Consider the following 16,092-nt stretch of genomic DNA (forward strand, 5'->3'; position numbering starts at 1 on the left):
AATTCAGGCTCAAAAATCCAGAATAGCATGAACTTGGTGGTGTTTAGTACTTCTGTTTCACAAGGTTTTAGTTCTCATATTACTTGTTTTAAAAAATGCTAGCAGGTTGTTAGCACCTCCCCCTAGATTGAGTTTTAATAATTGAATGCAGATTTTAGTGAGATCCTAAGCTCGTCACTTCAGTACATTAGTGCACTATACTAACAGACCAACTTAGGCATACTCATTTAAGGGGCTTTTTCTTGCAGTCCAACACAACTTTTCTGGATAAAAGCAAATTACTGCGGATGCTGGAATCTGGAAAATCTCAGCAGATCTTGCAGCATCTGTAAGGAGAGAAAAGAGCTTACGTTTCGAATCTAACTGACCCTTTGTCAAAGATTTTCCAGCATTTTCTCTTTTGGTTACAACCCTTTTGGATGCCTGTTACACTTATTATTCTCAACCTATGTGTGCAATAATTTGAAAAATTACAACTCTTTGTCTAAATGTACCATTTATCAGCTATCAGTCATTTAAATTGAACAGACCATGCAGCAAAATTAAGCAAAGTTTGCATTTTATTGAATAGAAAACATACAAGTGGCCATGGCATACAATTTGGTGTTCTGCATTCAAAACGAATATAGAATCTTAGATACCTATTTACAAATATTGCAAAAGTGTTTAGTGTTGCTCATTGTTAAAGTGGTCAATGCTACTTCATTCTGGCATTGTGTATTGGTTGGTTAAGTCTAGTGTACATCATGCAGTTTTATTCATAATGAATGAAGATATTGTCATTATGACTGACTCAACATATTCATCCTGTCACTCTATTTCAACCAAGAAAAAATTGATACAGATCTTTCCAAGAAAATTTCTGCTAAGCTGTACAATGTCTTTTTTTTTTACCAAATATGGATTACCCTGGATTTCAAAAACTCCTTTTAGCATACAGAGATTGGATTTTACTTTAACTATTTATCAATTTTCAAAATGAAAAAAACTCAGACATGAAATGCAAGTTTGTCATCATTTTAGCATAACTGAAGTGTAAAGAGAAGACAAGTTAGTCAATTTTATGTAACAGTTTTATTACCAATTTAACTTCATATGATGGGTCTAAGGATTTCTGCTAAGAATTTCTGCTCGACAGGATAATTAAAATCTTTTAAAAAAGAATTATGTGATCTTACAGGGAATAAAGATCCTGTGTCATTTCTTAATTGCTGGTAAAAATGCATTGTACTCATGGTTATATATTTTATATAAATCAGTTTTCTATACTTGTACTAATGGCATGGTGGCTCAGTGGTTGGCATTGCAAACTCACAGCATCAGGGACCTGGGTTGAATTCTAGCCTCAGACAACTTTTCTTTTGTGTGGAGTTTGCACATTCTTCCCGTGTGTGCTTGGGTTTGCTCCAATTTCTTCCCACCATCCAAAGATGTTGGATTGGTCATGCTAAATTATCCAGGAATGAGGAGGATTAACCATGGGAAATGCAGGGTTACAGAGATAGTGTGGGTGCTGTTTAAAGGGTCGGTGTGTACTGGATGGTCCGAATGGCCTGCCCCATCACTGTAGAGATTCTATGATTTATAATCTCTATGAATTACATTTTAATAAATCATAAAAAAATTATTTTCCATTTGTGTACTAGAAGGTACAGAAAAAGATTGTCTGTAATACAAGGAAGAAAGTGTTTGCATCCATATAGCACCAGATCCAGCTGTCAACAAGTCTAAATAGCACTTTTTAGATGTTGGAAAGCTTTTGGCATTGCACAAATGGCAAACAAATGAATAACCAAAAAATAGAGTCAAGATACTGAGTTATTAAAATCCATTGGCATCATTGGTTGGAATATTGTTATGGAACACATTAAATTATTACTTAAATATGTTGCATGCAGCAAGTTTAAATGCACATGAGAAGTTACATATATTCCCATTACTGTTGGCTTTACAACTTCTTGTCTACATGTCTTATTTTAACGCTAATGGGGATATGGGCAGTGCTGGCAAATGGGACTAGATTAATTTAGGATATCTGGTCGGCATGGACATGTTGGGCCAAAGAGTGTGTTTCCGTATTGTACGTCTCTATGGGTCTATTGTCCTGTGTGACTTACAACTTTAGTTTAGGGTTCATACTTCAATACCAGTTACTATGTAACTTCAACAAAAAAATTGATTCTTTCGTACAGATTAGCTTATAAATATTAGAAAACACTTTTAGAAATACAGCCTGGGGATAAAGAAACCTAACTAATCTTCCAATGTTGTCTCTGCACCTGATCTTTCATAATTTTGGAACGTGGGTTCAGTAAAAGTTATTGAATTATTAGGGCACATATAGTATTACTGCACTGAAATGTGTGAGATTTGATTTGATTTATTATTGTCACATGTTTCTAGGTACAGTGAAATGTTTTGTTTTGCGTGCAACACAGGCAGATCATACCATACAAAGATCATAGGTTGTTTGAAGAGGGTGAGGAATACAAGGTTACAGCTGCAAAGAAGGTGCACACAAAGTAAGATCAACAAGTAGATTTGAAATTTGAGAGGTCCATTCAGAAGTCTAAAAACAGTGGAGAAGAAGCAGTTCTTAAACATGAGAGTACGTGTGTTAAAGCTTTTGTATCTTCTGCCTGATGGAAGAGATTGGAAGAGATTATAATCGGGATGGGAGGGATCTTTGATGATGTAGGTGGCTTTTCTGATGCAGTGAGAGGTGTATATGGAGTCCATGGATGGAAGGTTTGCTTGTGTGATGGACTGGGCTGTGATTACAACTCTCTGTAGTTTCTTACGGTCCTGGGCAGAGCACTTGCCATAGAATACTGGAGATAGCAAGGACCTAGAGGTGATGTGAAGCAAGAGGTCTACTCAGTTGGGGCACGGTAAGGGGTGAAACAAAGAAGTATGATGTGCAGTGAGGCAGCATGATGTAAGTGGCGGGACTAAAGGTCAGAATCATTGGACCTCAAAATGACATTGTTGATGAAAAATATATATTGTCATAGTGTTCTGATGTAAGGGTGCAGATCTGAAACTCTGATTAACTCTGTTTCGCTCTCAACAGAAGCTGCCTAACTCACGGAGCATACCCAACATTTTTTGTTTTTATTTCCGATGTGTAGTGTCCAGATATTGCATATGTTCAGCACTACATTAAAGCTATTTCAAGTGCAGAATTATTAGGCATCCCAGGTGATACTTCAGATGATTCCTTCATCTTCACTGTTCTGTACACATGCATGTGTGCTTGGTCTAGTAATGTTTGATGATTTTTCTGTGATTTTTTTTTCCAAATATTGGGGAGTGAATAATGAAGACTTTGCATCTGCAACTCCTCCTCCGTTCCTATTTCTGATTGTGACTTTTATATTTCTTAAAACAAGGATAATGTGCGGCTACCAGGTGTTATTATTGTGGATGGTATTTATCTGACTAGGATTCAGCCAATTTCGATGATCCCAATCTGAAGATAATGTCCAACTTTTGATTTCTAAACCTATGTAAACACAGACAATTCTCCCTTCTAACATGCATCTGCAATTTACAGTCTTTTCAAAGTTTCAGTAACGTTATATTGTTAACTGATGAAATGAGTATTTGAAACAGTGTCATCCAAAATAAGTAATCAGGCACAAGTTAAAAGTCAAATTAACCTCAGCTGTCACTATGAAAGCCATTCTAGTACTGCTGAAATATTTCCTAATTGTTACTGCATTTCAATATGTAGTTCTAAAAAGTTTGCATAAATCCATTTGTTCATGAATGGTGATACTACCCTCAATTTTGCATTGTGGCTTGCAGAAGCTTGCACTTGTTTAAAGGTTAATGGATGTGTAGGCTCTAGAATTAAAAGGCTGTTTATAACAGGAGGTGTGACATTTCGCAGGAGATGAGCTATAACAAGACAATGGCAACTTTGCTTTTCTTAGAGACAGTGCATAAAAAACATGTTCTGTTTTAAGGAAGACTTGTAAACTTTATATAAAAAATACAAAACTGTGAGAGAAAAAAACATCAATTTGCAAAGTGAGATCTCCGGAAGATTTACATATCAGCCTTAACAAAAGATGCAAAGATGCCACCTTCATGGGCCAGGAGACTTTCAGGTTTATCATATTCAAGAATGTTTCCCCGTTTCATTACGATAACCAGGTCGGCAGTTAGTATGGTGTGTACACGATGCTGCAGGAAGATGAAGAAAAAGACAAACAGCAATTTAGGATTTAGCCTAGGTTCACTGAACTGGTCAAAATGCAATCGTCATGGTCCATAACTATGGCTAGTGATAAAGAGACAGCATGCTCTTAATCACCATATACCTCAAATAACATTTGCTCTTAAACTATTTAGTGATCTCCATGACATGGATTTCCACTTTCCAGACATAGCTTTGAATCTGGCTCCATGTAAATGGGATTGACAGGCATCCAGCAGCAGTGATGTCATAAAAATGATAAGCAGCCAATCATTTTGAAGTCTTCTGACAATCAGTAAAAATAAGTAGGCAATATGCTGAATATTTCAATTTTAATTAAATTTTAAAGAGTGTGATAAATAAATATGACACTATCATAGAATACATTATAAAAGTCTTTGAATTTTTGTATCATAAAGAAATTTGACATTTTGTATATATAAAATTAATGCGTAAAACATTCAGTGAAACTATTCATCAGTAATTATGAAGTTGATATTCTGTTTAAAACTCAATTACATCTCATTTAACAAGGTGCAACTTTTTCCAAGGGTTTTGACAGTGATACTAATTGTGTAAAAAGATCATGTTTTCACCAATACAGTGATTTCAAAACATTGCGGTTTGCAGGTACTTCAGCAGTGCATCCTATGGCAAAACATAAAAGTGAAATGTGAAACCTTTGGACAGAAACTTTTGGATTTCCCCCATTTTACTGCGCAACTGCACACTTCAGAAATTGCTGTCAATTTCAGAGATATAATATCGAGTGAAAGCCAATAGTTTCCCTATCACTGCTATCACAAAATCTGGACGATTACTTACATGAGTATTGTGGATCACCACCCTTACTCAATTCTAAAAAAGGAGCATGTAGGAATAGGAGTGGGTCACTCTGTCTGTCAAACCTGTTCTGTCTTCCAAGTAGATTATTGGTGATCTGTACCTGACTTACCTGGGGATTAAATGCACTGAAACACTTAAAACAAGATCATCCAACCAACAGTAGCTGTGAGTTAAAAGTGACAACAAAGTTCAAGTTTCTATGTCTTACATCAATCACAGATTTATAAATCTTATCATAAAAATGTTAAGCTTAAAAATGCAGCATGCCCACATTAGCACTTATAAATAGAGAACACCGTGTCCTGAAATGTGTCAAATTCACAGAGAAAATTTACCTCTGTGAGGGACAACTTTCTCAATATGCTCTTCTGGCAAGGATTCTTACTCAGCAGGAACATATAAATTGGAAATCCATGGCTCTATACCAACTGTGTAACCGATACTTAAGGGAAGTGGTTCACAATTTGAGGGTAAGTACTCCTGCACAGAGAGACTGGGAGCCAGTGGCAGCATTAAGAAAATTGTCCCCCTTTGTACACTTAGTCTGTATTTAATGTTAGTTTCACACCTCGTTAGTGCAGGAATACTTTGGCCCATATACACAAAAGTAGTAGAAATTACAAAATGCTAAGTGATAAAGCTTAACTTACTTATTTACCTTATTAGGCAGGGTTTATTTGTGAGGACATTGCATTTCACACACCTCTCCATTTTCAGAAATTTAGTATTTATGGGAGTCACCTTGTGGTTTCTCAACATAAACGTTCAAGGGCCACATCTACCTCAAATAGTATTGACTGGCAAAACTGATCCTGTGGATTTAATTTTTGTATGTTCCAGTTAGGAACTGAGGAACAGGAGGAGGTCAGTCAGCCCATCAAGCCTGCTCCCACTTTGGTATCATTTACTTCTGCCATGTTTAATGTCTGCCAGTCAGAAGGGTGAGTGCCCAAATGTTACTTTAGCCAGTTTTGTCCAATTCTAGCAAGGCAGCATTTGTTAGGCATTTCTGAGGGATTAAGAGTCAAGCGTTGAAATCACATGGGTAGATCAGACAGGTCCTTTTCCCTTCCCTTAGTGAAGCAGTGGGGTTTGAATTACATTCCAGCAGCATTTGTGGTTTGCTTCTTTTTCTCAGCCCCTGCTCACTGAACTCAGTTGCAGCTTGCCAATCAGCCCAGTCATGACTCCTGTACCAAAACCACTGGGCCACCTTTCCGATTATGTGACTGTAACACTGTCATTTTTACATTTCCCATGCAACTAAACTGGCATGTAGCTACATTATCTGGTTAATACTTGATCAGTCAGGAGCTGTGGACTGATCTTGATTGGAATTGGCCAAGGAAGCATTTCTAAAGTCCATTGTATGCACCAGATAGTAGAGTATGACTTAATTAGATGGCTTTAACTGACCAGTTGTAAGTTCACTCATTTGTGTATGAATTTCAAATGTATTTTATTCAAACACATTTGAAAATCTGGCACTCTCAGTATCATTAGTCAAATAGGTCTATCTTCTCCAACTGAAACAGGCTGATTTCCAGCAGTAAGTTCATTCAAGTTAATGGGATATTAGTGAGTGTTGGGTCATGTCAGAGCTGGCTGTTGGAAACTGTGTCTAGTTTAAAAGAAATCACATTAAACCAGAGATGCTAGCAAGAGCTGGACTCGGTCAGGGCTACCTGACCCAACAATAAAATTACTTTTGTAACTGTAAGGTCCACTTGAAATAGTGAATCTTCATTCTAACTGGAAGTCCAGAACTCAATTGCCACTTCCTTCAGATGAAGCTGCATAATATTATTTAAAACTGAACTCTGTCAGAAGTTTGACAGCCTTTGACTCTCCTTTGTAAGCTGACAACAAGACACAAGTTAGTTCAAGTCTACTTCCACTTAATGTTCACTTTCGATTTTGAAATCTATTTTCTTAATACACTTAGCACCCAGAGGAAAAGGCTCCTCTGTCTGTTTCAAGGGATAAAACCCTTGTGAATGTGGGCTCTGCCATGTCAATGCATCAAATTAATGTGAAAGCAGTTTAATTAGTTTAAATAGTGTTTGCTTACAGAAATCACATTTTGTAATCAGCAAATGCAGAAGGAACATAATAAATTGAAGACCTATCGATCAATGAAGTTGAGAGCAAATTTACTGAGGAGCCAAAGGAATTCTAATTACCAGTTTGTGCCTGTGATGTGCTTCAAGTGCTACTATTTACCTTTCAACATGGCCTTCTAATAAAAATCAAAGCTGATTATTATACATAACAGTATTGCAACAGTCAAATACCAGATGTGAACATAGTGACAGCAAATATCCAAAAAATATATTTGAGGACTCAAGTTTAGCAGTTAACAGCTCATTTTGTTATGATCAGGTTAGGATGTGATTAACAAATGAAAGTCAAAGCACATTTTTGTTTCTTAAATAAGATGTTAACCAATGTCTTGAATGAGAAAAGCTGTGCAGATCTCAAAGTACAAAAGCTATGCAACATCACCATGTCAACTTTGGCACTCGAGACACAGAAAGCTTGCGTGTTTGTGTGAAGGTTCCAGTGGAAAAACAAAGAAGCTCAAAATTGCTGGTGTGCACAGCTAATGCCAGTATCCATCAAGCCTACCAACCCAAGAGCTGGACTCTGTGCCAATAGTGTACACTGGACTCCTCTACTTGTTGAATGTCACCAGAGAGGCAAAACTGCTCTCCTCCTGGGAGAGCAACTTTGAGGAAGCATCACACTCCACTAAAATACCCTCGCAAAAGACTAACACTAGGTCTGTATCCAGAATGGAAGTCTCACGATGCTGCAAGGAGAAACAGCAGAGAAAAACAACAATTGAATGATAGTGATAGTGAAGGAGAGAACGAGAGAGAGGAATAATCATGTGAATAAAGCAATGAAAGCAAGATTGTCAAAATATGTCAGAAACTTAAAGCAGCAATAAACAAAGTTAAACTACAGTTATGAAAAATCACAGGACACCATCCGACTTAGGGGAGTATTCCTTCACAGCTATGGACTGACTAGTAGACTGAATTAATCCAAAATGCTACTTAGTACTGGCTACCACACAGAGTATGTAGTTTTCCAATTCTGGGTTTTAAAAGTCTGCCTCTATTCCACTGATCTTATGATATTGACTGCCATGTTTATTCAAATAGTTTATTTAATTATGTTATTCAACATTTTGCGCTTTTTTTCTCTCACTCGGCTAAACCTTTATACCATGATAGTGCAAAATGGCAAAATCTCTCCTGATTCTTGTTTCCTTTAATGCCAATAGGGCAGAGGAAAGATAGGCTGGTGACTTGTCACCCAACCCACCCCTACACACCAACAAAATATACCATGCTGACAGTACAGTGCTTTCTCTGACTTATTCTATCTGATGAAGTTAAGGATAGTTTTCATTTGCTGTGATCCTGTTGCAAAACTTCCTGTGCTTGAAGTTCACATTGTTAATTAATCAGTTTTCAAAGGACATGAAATCATGATATACTCTCCCTGTGGACAAAGTTGAAGATGAAAGTTATATTTTTTGCCTTGCTGAGTTGAGATGACATCTCTCTCTTGCTAAGTCTGATGTCATTGAGAATAGATGCTTCCCACGAAAAGTTCCCTTTTGATCTAATTTTTATTTATGGAATTTCAGTAAAAATTACAGTGATATAATATGAGGCAGATATTCCCCAATTTATATCCCATTCTTAGAGATTTTTAAAATAAAAATGCTGTGATAACCCTGGATCATTGATGGAAGATAATGCCCTCATTTGCCTAGAGATTGCCTTTAAATAAGACAATTAAAAAAACTATAGAGACATACAAATGTAAAACAACGCTGAAGAAGAAAACTGTAAACTTCACACATTCAAAAATATTCAAAGATTGACAACAGTCAATCCTTCAAAAATGAGGAAAACACATGAAGTTTGAATATAAATATAACAGTACAAAAATATAAAATTTATTGCTTGTACTTACTGCAATTGTCACCACAGTGCAATTAGCAAAGGCTGTCATTACTACTTTCTGCAAAATGCTCTCCTGGAAAACATAAGTTACAAAGAATTAGTTTAGAAATGTGCCTGCAAAAATGGCTTCACTATGATATTGCGCAGATCTTGTTTTATGGAACACAAATTTTCTGGCTTCATGGGACCACTCAAATAGGATCCTGTTCATGGTTAGACTCTTTCAGGGATTGCAATTTCAGGGAGTGCCCTGGATTCCAGTGTCAGAAATAAAATCCATGTTGACCCAGTCTGTACACCTGTTTTTTCCTGTCCTCCTTTCCAGATTATGGACTTGGTCCATGGTTGTGGGTAAAGCAGTACAGTGAATTGCCACTGCCTTTGTCAGGATAGGTGACCGGGAGATTCTGACACTCTTACCACCTACTATCAGGCAGATTGAAGGATTTATAGGTTGATAATCAACAAGTTTAGCTGAGCACAAGCCAACAAATCCTGGCATGGGACTTGAATTGAGAATTTCTAACAAGAGGTAAGCACTGCACCACAAAACCCCCAGTCTAGGCAGTGGATCCTAGTAAACTACTTTAAGACCCTAAGACATAGGATCTAAGGATGCCTGAAAGATTACTATCAGTGCAACCTCTATCTCTATGGCTGCTTCCTTTAATATTTTAGGATACAACTATTAGATCCAGGAAACATGTCAGCCTTTAGCCCTGTTACTTTTCCTAGCATTTTTTTCTCCTGTGATAGTTAATGTTTTTATTTCCACTTCATTCCCTGCCACTTTTGCCCTTTGATTATTTAGCATCTTGGAATGCTATTTGTGTCTTAGACTGTGAAGACTGATGCAAAATATTTATTTACTTCTTTCCCAATCTCGTTCCTTAAGGGGTCCATCCTCACTGCAGCCTCTCTCTTCCTTTTCATATATTTAAAGAAGTGCTCACAATGCTTTTTTATGTTACCTGCTAGTTTACCCTCAGTCTATTTTCTCCCTCTTTTCTTTTGGTCAACTTTTGTTATTTTTTAAAACTCTTTTGATCCTCTGGTCTACCACTAATCTTTGCCACATTATATGATTGTTCTTTCAGACCATATAATTCTTAACTTCCTTGGTTGGTTTATCCTCTCCCTAGAACTTTTCTTCCTCATTGAAATATCTATCCTGTTGTGGGTAATGAACTAATTTCTTAAATGCTTGCCATTGTTCATTACCCATCTTTTCTGTTAAAATCTTCCCCATTCTATTCCTGCCAACTCTGCCATCATTACTTTGTGAAAACCTTTATTTAAGTTCAGCACAGTCATTTCCAAGGCAAATTTCTCAGTCTCAATCTGAATTCTAGCATATTATGGTCACTGTTCCACAGAGGATCTTTGACTTTGAGATCATTTATTAGACCTGTGTCATTATACATTACCAGATCCAAAATATCCTCATTCCTAGTTGGATCCACAATATAATGTTCTGGGAGACTGTCCCAAATCCATTTCATTAATTTATTTTTGTAGTGATTTTGAATTTCCCCAATCTATATGAGTATTAATGGCACCCTTTTGACAAATTATATACCTCCAAGTGTTTAATTCCCAGCTTTGTGGACTTGTTTGCATTATGTAAACTCCTCAACCATAGCATGATTTCTTGGTATGGGACAGTTCTTACATTAGTTAAGAGATGTTGTCCCTCTTTGTTTGAAAGGAATGCTCCACGTAGTGGATGTTTAAAAGTCAGGATAAATCTAAGAAGAGCAGGGTACTTTAAACAATTGCACCCTCTTACATTTTTGTTTTCTTTGAAATATTTATGCATGTACAAGAAAGAAAATAATTTGTAGCCTTGTAACTATTGATGAAGTTATGTTTGGTATTGTGTGATGGTGAACTGCTGGTCTGTTCTAACTTACTGTGGCCATGTCGATGGATGCTGTAGCCTCATCCATGATCAGAATGCTGCTCTTCCGGACAAATGCTCTGGCTAAACTGAAGAGCTGTCTCTGCCCAACACTGAAGTTCTCTCCACCTTCAGTTACCATGGCATCTGCAAAAGTAACAAAGGGACTGGATTTACATGTTAAAACTATAGGTCAAGTTGCTCAGGCTGTGCAACACAGTGTTCCACGGTTGGCCTTTTACTGGCCATTAGTTTCAAAATGATGAACTGTGTCAGTAATTTACTATGATTCGTAAGGTGCCTTGTGGTAGGAAAGAACTTGCATTCATACATATGACTTTATGGCTTCAAAACATGTCCAGAATGAATTACTGTTCAAATGTGAGCACTGGCGTGTGGACAGATGCATCAGACAAGCAATGCACAATTGGATAAATGTTAGCTAGGTCTCTGGGATAATGCCATTGCTATACCTACAGGATATTCTATATTCACCAAACAAAATGGGACTTAAATTAACAGGTACAGGTTGTTCTGCTGTAATGCGCATTTCATCAGTGCAAGTTGGCTATAACGCGATTGATGAATTGTGGACGTTGTTTGGATAAAGTAAACTTTCTACTGAACAGGTAAAGTGATCTTCTATAGCACGATTTTGAACAGCATTTTTCCACAGTGTGACCTTCTATAGTGCGAGATTGCAGAAGGACACAACTGTCACATTATAGAAGAATGACCTGTAATCTGAAAGATAAAATCTCAGCCGTGCAGCACTCCCTTGGTACCGCGCTAAAGTTTTCACCTAGACTTTGTACTCAAGTTCAGGCCGTCGGCTAGGTTCCTTTTTTTGTATGCAAGGACAAGATGTTGATTTTAATGTTCAGAAGTGGAATATAATCCAGGCCAGTTGCTCAACATCAGAATGAAGCAAAACTCAGGTCAAGTTTAACACTGCATTACGTACGGTAAAACTCACAACATGACCCATACTCAGATAAAAGCCCTCTACTTCAGAATGGTGGCATTTTTCCAATTTTCACCACACCATGGGAATTTTAAAGGTTCAATGTTTGAAACCCCATAAGGTTGCAAAGAAGTGGGGCCTGAAAAAGAGCAGACATTATTGCCAATCACAATCCGGGTGACTACCCATCCATGAAGAAAATCTCCTGCAGGTCCTTACAATCATATTTTCAGCACAGCTGTGAAGTGGAATAATGGAAGCCAAACCTTCAACACAGGATCGAACATGATGATGGAGCAATATGGAGATGATTGAAACCCAGTGCCGAAGGAGACGGAGTCTCTCCGGGGAGATGGTCACAGATACTGTTGGCCTTGTCACTGACACTTCCCAGCACTGGTCAGTCCGACCTGGCTATAGCCATCAGTTAGGAAAATTAGGGGCAGTTTTGTGCTATAGGCATATATTTATTGAAAACTCACTGTCCAGATTATTTTATTTTCCATTTGGAGTTTTATTAGCACAATGCACACAACCCTAAAGGTCTAGATTTCCTTGCGTAAATCTCTTTGCCTCTCCATGTCTTGCTACCTTTAAGATGTTCACCACATTAACTGTCCTCACACTGCCTCCTTTGGTTGGGTACCGATTACACCTGGCAGTGCTCAATAAAGTACCGTTGAGATATTTTTATTGCACTAAAGGTGCTACATAAATGCAAATTCTTGATGCTGTTGCTGTCTTACACATGTATGAAATGGATTTCTATTACAATTTATGTTATTCATTTTAGGTTTTGTCTGTAAAGTGCATGAGAGTAAATGAAAGAAAGAGATCAAGTTCCTCTCCAAGCTGAACGCCATTCAGTCTTGGAGCTGTAGCACTGTCCCTTGAGTGGTGCTGGGTCAAAATTATGGCACTCACTTCTAACAACATTGTGGAACTACCTACACAACATGGAGTGCAGCGGTTCAAGGCAGCAGCTCACCACCACCTTCTCCAGGACAGCTAGGGATTGGCAATAAACGCTGTCTGAGCCAACAATCCCCCGCAACCCAGGAAAGAATTCTAAAATACCCTAGTTCAAGTCTCACGAGATATCATCGCTATTACTTGTTAATATTACTGAATATTAAACTTTTACCTTGTTTTACCTTGTGATATCAAAAGGTCTAAATGAAGTATGACAAGAGCATAAGGTATAGGAGCAGAATTAGGCCAATCAGCCCATCAAGTCTACTCTTGCTCGAAGATTGGTGGAGTTGCTGATAGTACCAACAATTGTGGAAGAATACAAGAGGATATAGATAGATTGGTGACGTGCACACAGAAATGGCAGATGGAGTTTAACCCAGCCAAATGCAAGGTGATGCATTTCAGAGGATCACATTTAGGTGTGAATTATACTGTAAATGGCAGAACCCTTAGGGACATTAACATACAGATAGATCTGCGTGTGGAGGTCCACAGATCCCTAAATTAAGCAACACGAGTGGCCAAGGTGATTAAGAAGGTATATGGCATGCTTACCTTTACCAGCAGGAGCATGGAGTACAAGAGTTGGCAAACAGTGTTGCAGCAATTTAAAACCCTTGTTAGGCCTCAATAGGAGTATTGTATGCAGTCTTGGTCACCATGGCAGCCGAGATGAGACCTGATAGAGGTCTGCAAAATCATTAGAGGCATAGATAGGATGGAGAGTCAGAGGCTTTTTCCCAGGGTTGAAATTTCAATGACAAGGGGGCACAGGTTCAAGGTGAAAGGGGGTAAGTTCATGAGAGATGTGCAAGGGAAGTTTTTCACAGAGAACGTGGTAGGAGCCAGAAGAGGTGGTGGAAGCTGGCACATTGGTGACATGTAAGAGACATGTGGATGGTTACGTGAATAGGGAAGGAATAGAGGGATATGGACTGAATAAGGGCAGAAGGTTTGTTTTTGAGTTTAGTTAGGGCAAGATGATCGGCACAGGCTTGGAGAGTCAAAGTGCCTGTTCCTGTGCTGTACTTCCCTTTTGATCTTTTTGTTCTTTGTTCTCTAATTCAATGGGATCATTGCTGATCTGATATTCCTTAGCTTCCACCATCAGTTAAGGAGAGATCTATGGCCTGGGCAGTGCCAAACAGAAGAGTTTGTGTGGTACAAAAATCATGGAAAAACAAAACAAGAAACAAGATCCAAAATATTTTTGGGATCATATTTTGCTGTTTAATTGCAAGAGAGGGTAACTAACATTTGTCATGAGCAATAGGACAGCTGACTTATGAGGTTCTGGATAAAATAAACTGAACAAATGCCAGGGGTCTGTACTTATGAGAATCAGCATTAAAACATCAAACCTCATCCTTGATATTTTTAATTCCAGCGTCTTATGAAGAGTTTTATGCAGTTGTGCAGACGTACTTAACCCTCCCGGCAGCGATTTGACCATGTTCTTTAGTTGAGCTATCTCTAATGCCTCCCAGAGTCTGTCATCAGTGCACTTGCACTCTGGATCCAAGTTAAAGCTGAAAGAAAATTGTAAAATATCACTATAATTATATACTAACTTAATTTGTTTTTTCTGTGTACATGCTAAGTAGAGGATCTCCATCTTCATGCTCCATTTTGAAAGCAGGTACCAAAAACCAACAAAATGAGATTTAATGCAATTTTTGTCTTCTTTGCAATTCAAAATGTAGGTGAGATCTCAAAATCTACGAGAGAACAACTTCTGTACAGACAGTCCTTCGACCTTTTGAGTGAGAAAGTCAAGCTTGAATTACTTTTTTCCAGCTCCCTGATGTTTACCACATGTGGAGAATCCACATGTATATAGTCCAGTGTTCCTTTGATTATCCACATTCCCAGTTTTGATGCACATTTCTTCATTTCTGGGTCTGGGTCTGCTTTTATTTACCCTACCTTTATTACAACATTATTTGAACAAGGAAAACCTGAAAAGATTTTGAAATGTTTTATTACTTTGAAAGTGATAAGAAAAAGAAGGAAGCATATGTAAGGTATAGACAGGATAGATCGAGTGAATCCTTAGAAGAGTATAAAGGAAGTAGGAGTATACTTAAGAGGGAAATCAGGAGGGCAAAACAGGGACATGAGATAGCTTTGGCAAATAGAATTAATGAGAATCCAAAGGGTTTTTACAAATACATTAAGGACAAAAGGGTAACTAGGGAGAGAATAGGGCCTCTCAAAGATCAGCAAGGCGGCCTTTGTGTGGAACCGCAGAAAATGGGGGAGATACTAAATGAATATTTTGCATCAGTATTTACTGTGGAAAAGGATATGGAAGATATAGACTGTAGGGAAATAGATGGTGACATCTTGCAAAATGTCGACATTACAGAGGAGGAAGTGCTGGATGTTTTGAAACGGGTAAGGGTGAATAAATCCCCAAGACCTGATCAGGTGTACCCGAGAACTCTGTGGGAAGCTAGAGAAGTGATTGCTGGGCCTCTTGCTGAGATATTTGTATCATCGATAGTCACAGGTGAGGTGCCAGAAGACTGGAGGTTGGCTAACGTGGTGCCACTATTTAAGAAGGGTGGTAAGGACAAGCCAAGGAACTAGAGACCAGTGAGCCTGAGGTCGGTGGTGGGCAAGTTGTTGGAGGGAATCCTGAGCGACAGGATGTACATGTATTTGGAAAGGCAAGGACATGGTTTTGTGCGTGGGAAATCATGTCTCACAAACTTGATTGAGTTTTTTGACGAAATAACAAAGAGGATTGATGAGGGCAGAGCTAGTAGATGTGATCTATATGGACTCCAGTAAGGCTTTCGACAAGGTTCCCCATGGGAGACTGATTAGCAAGGTTAGATTTCATGGAATAAAGAGAGAACTAGCCATTTGGACACAGAACTGGTTCAAAGGTAGAAGGCAGAAGGTGGTGGTGGAGAGTTGTTTTTCAGACTGGAGGCCTGTGACCAGTGGAGTGCCACAAGGATCGGTGCTGGGTCCTCTACTTTATGTCATTTACTAAATGATTTGGATGCGAGCATAAGAGGTACAGGTAGTAAGTTTGCAGATGACACCAAAATTGGAGGTGTAGTGGATAGTGAAGAGGATTACCTCAGATTACAACAGGGTCTGGACCAGATGGCCCAATGGGCTGAGAAGTGGCAGATGGAGTTTAATTCAGATAAATGCGAGGTGCTGCATTTTGGGAAAGCAAATCTTAGCAGGACTTATACACTTC

General features: G+C 38.3%; 1 protein-coding gene across 4 annotated transcripts in view; it reads right to left on the bottom strand.

Moving 5' to 3' along the window:
- Positions 1 to 542: 542 nt before the first annotated feature.
- The window catches only part of LOC122561588 (ATP-binding cassette sub-family C member 9-like), a 200,061-nt gene continuing 184,511 nt past the window's right edge, over positions 543 to 16,092 (bottom strand). For 3 of the 4 annotated variants that reach the window (XM_043713429.2, XM_043713430.2, XM_043713427.2), the window contains 4 exons: positions 14,298 to 14,401; positions 10,947 to 11,080; positions 9,044 to 9,106; positions 543 to 4,191 (listed from right to left, as the gene is read on the bottom strand). In XM_043713429.2, the coding sequence (XP_043569364.1) occupies positions 4,054 to 4,191; positions 9,044 to 9,106; positions 10,947 to 11,080; positions 14,298 to 14,401 (439 nt within the window). In that variant the 3' untranslated portion in view covers positions 543 to 4,053. Of the gene's footprint in view, positions 4,192 to 7,682; positions 7,863 to 9,043; positions 9,107 to 10,946; positions 11,081 to 14,297; positions 14,402 to 16,092 lie in introns of all 4 variants that reach the window. The other variant, XM_087999685.1, reaches the window with a different exon arrangement.

This window comes from Chiloscyllium plagiosum, unplaced genomic scaffold, assembly GCF_037043375.1.
Source record: "Chiloscyllium plagiosum isolate Xiang-an unplaced genomic scaffold, Cpla_swu_hap1 HiC_scaffold_23, whole genome shotgun sequence".
NCBI classification, from domain to species: domain Eukaryota; kingdom Metazoa; phylum Chordata; class Chondrichthyes; order Orectolobiformes; family Hemiscylliidae; genus Chiloscyllium; species Chiloscyllium plagiosum.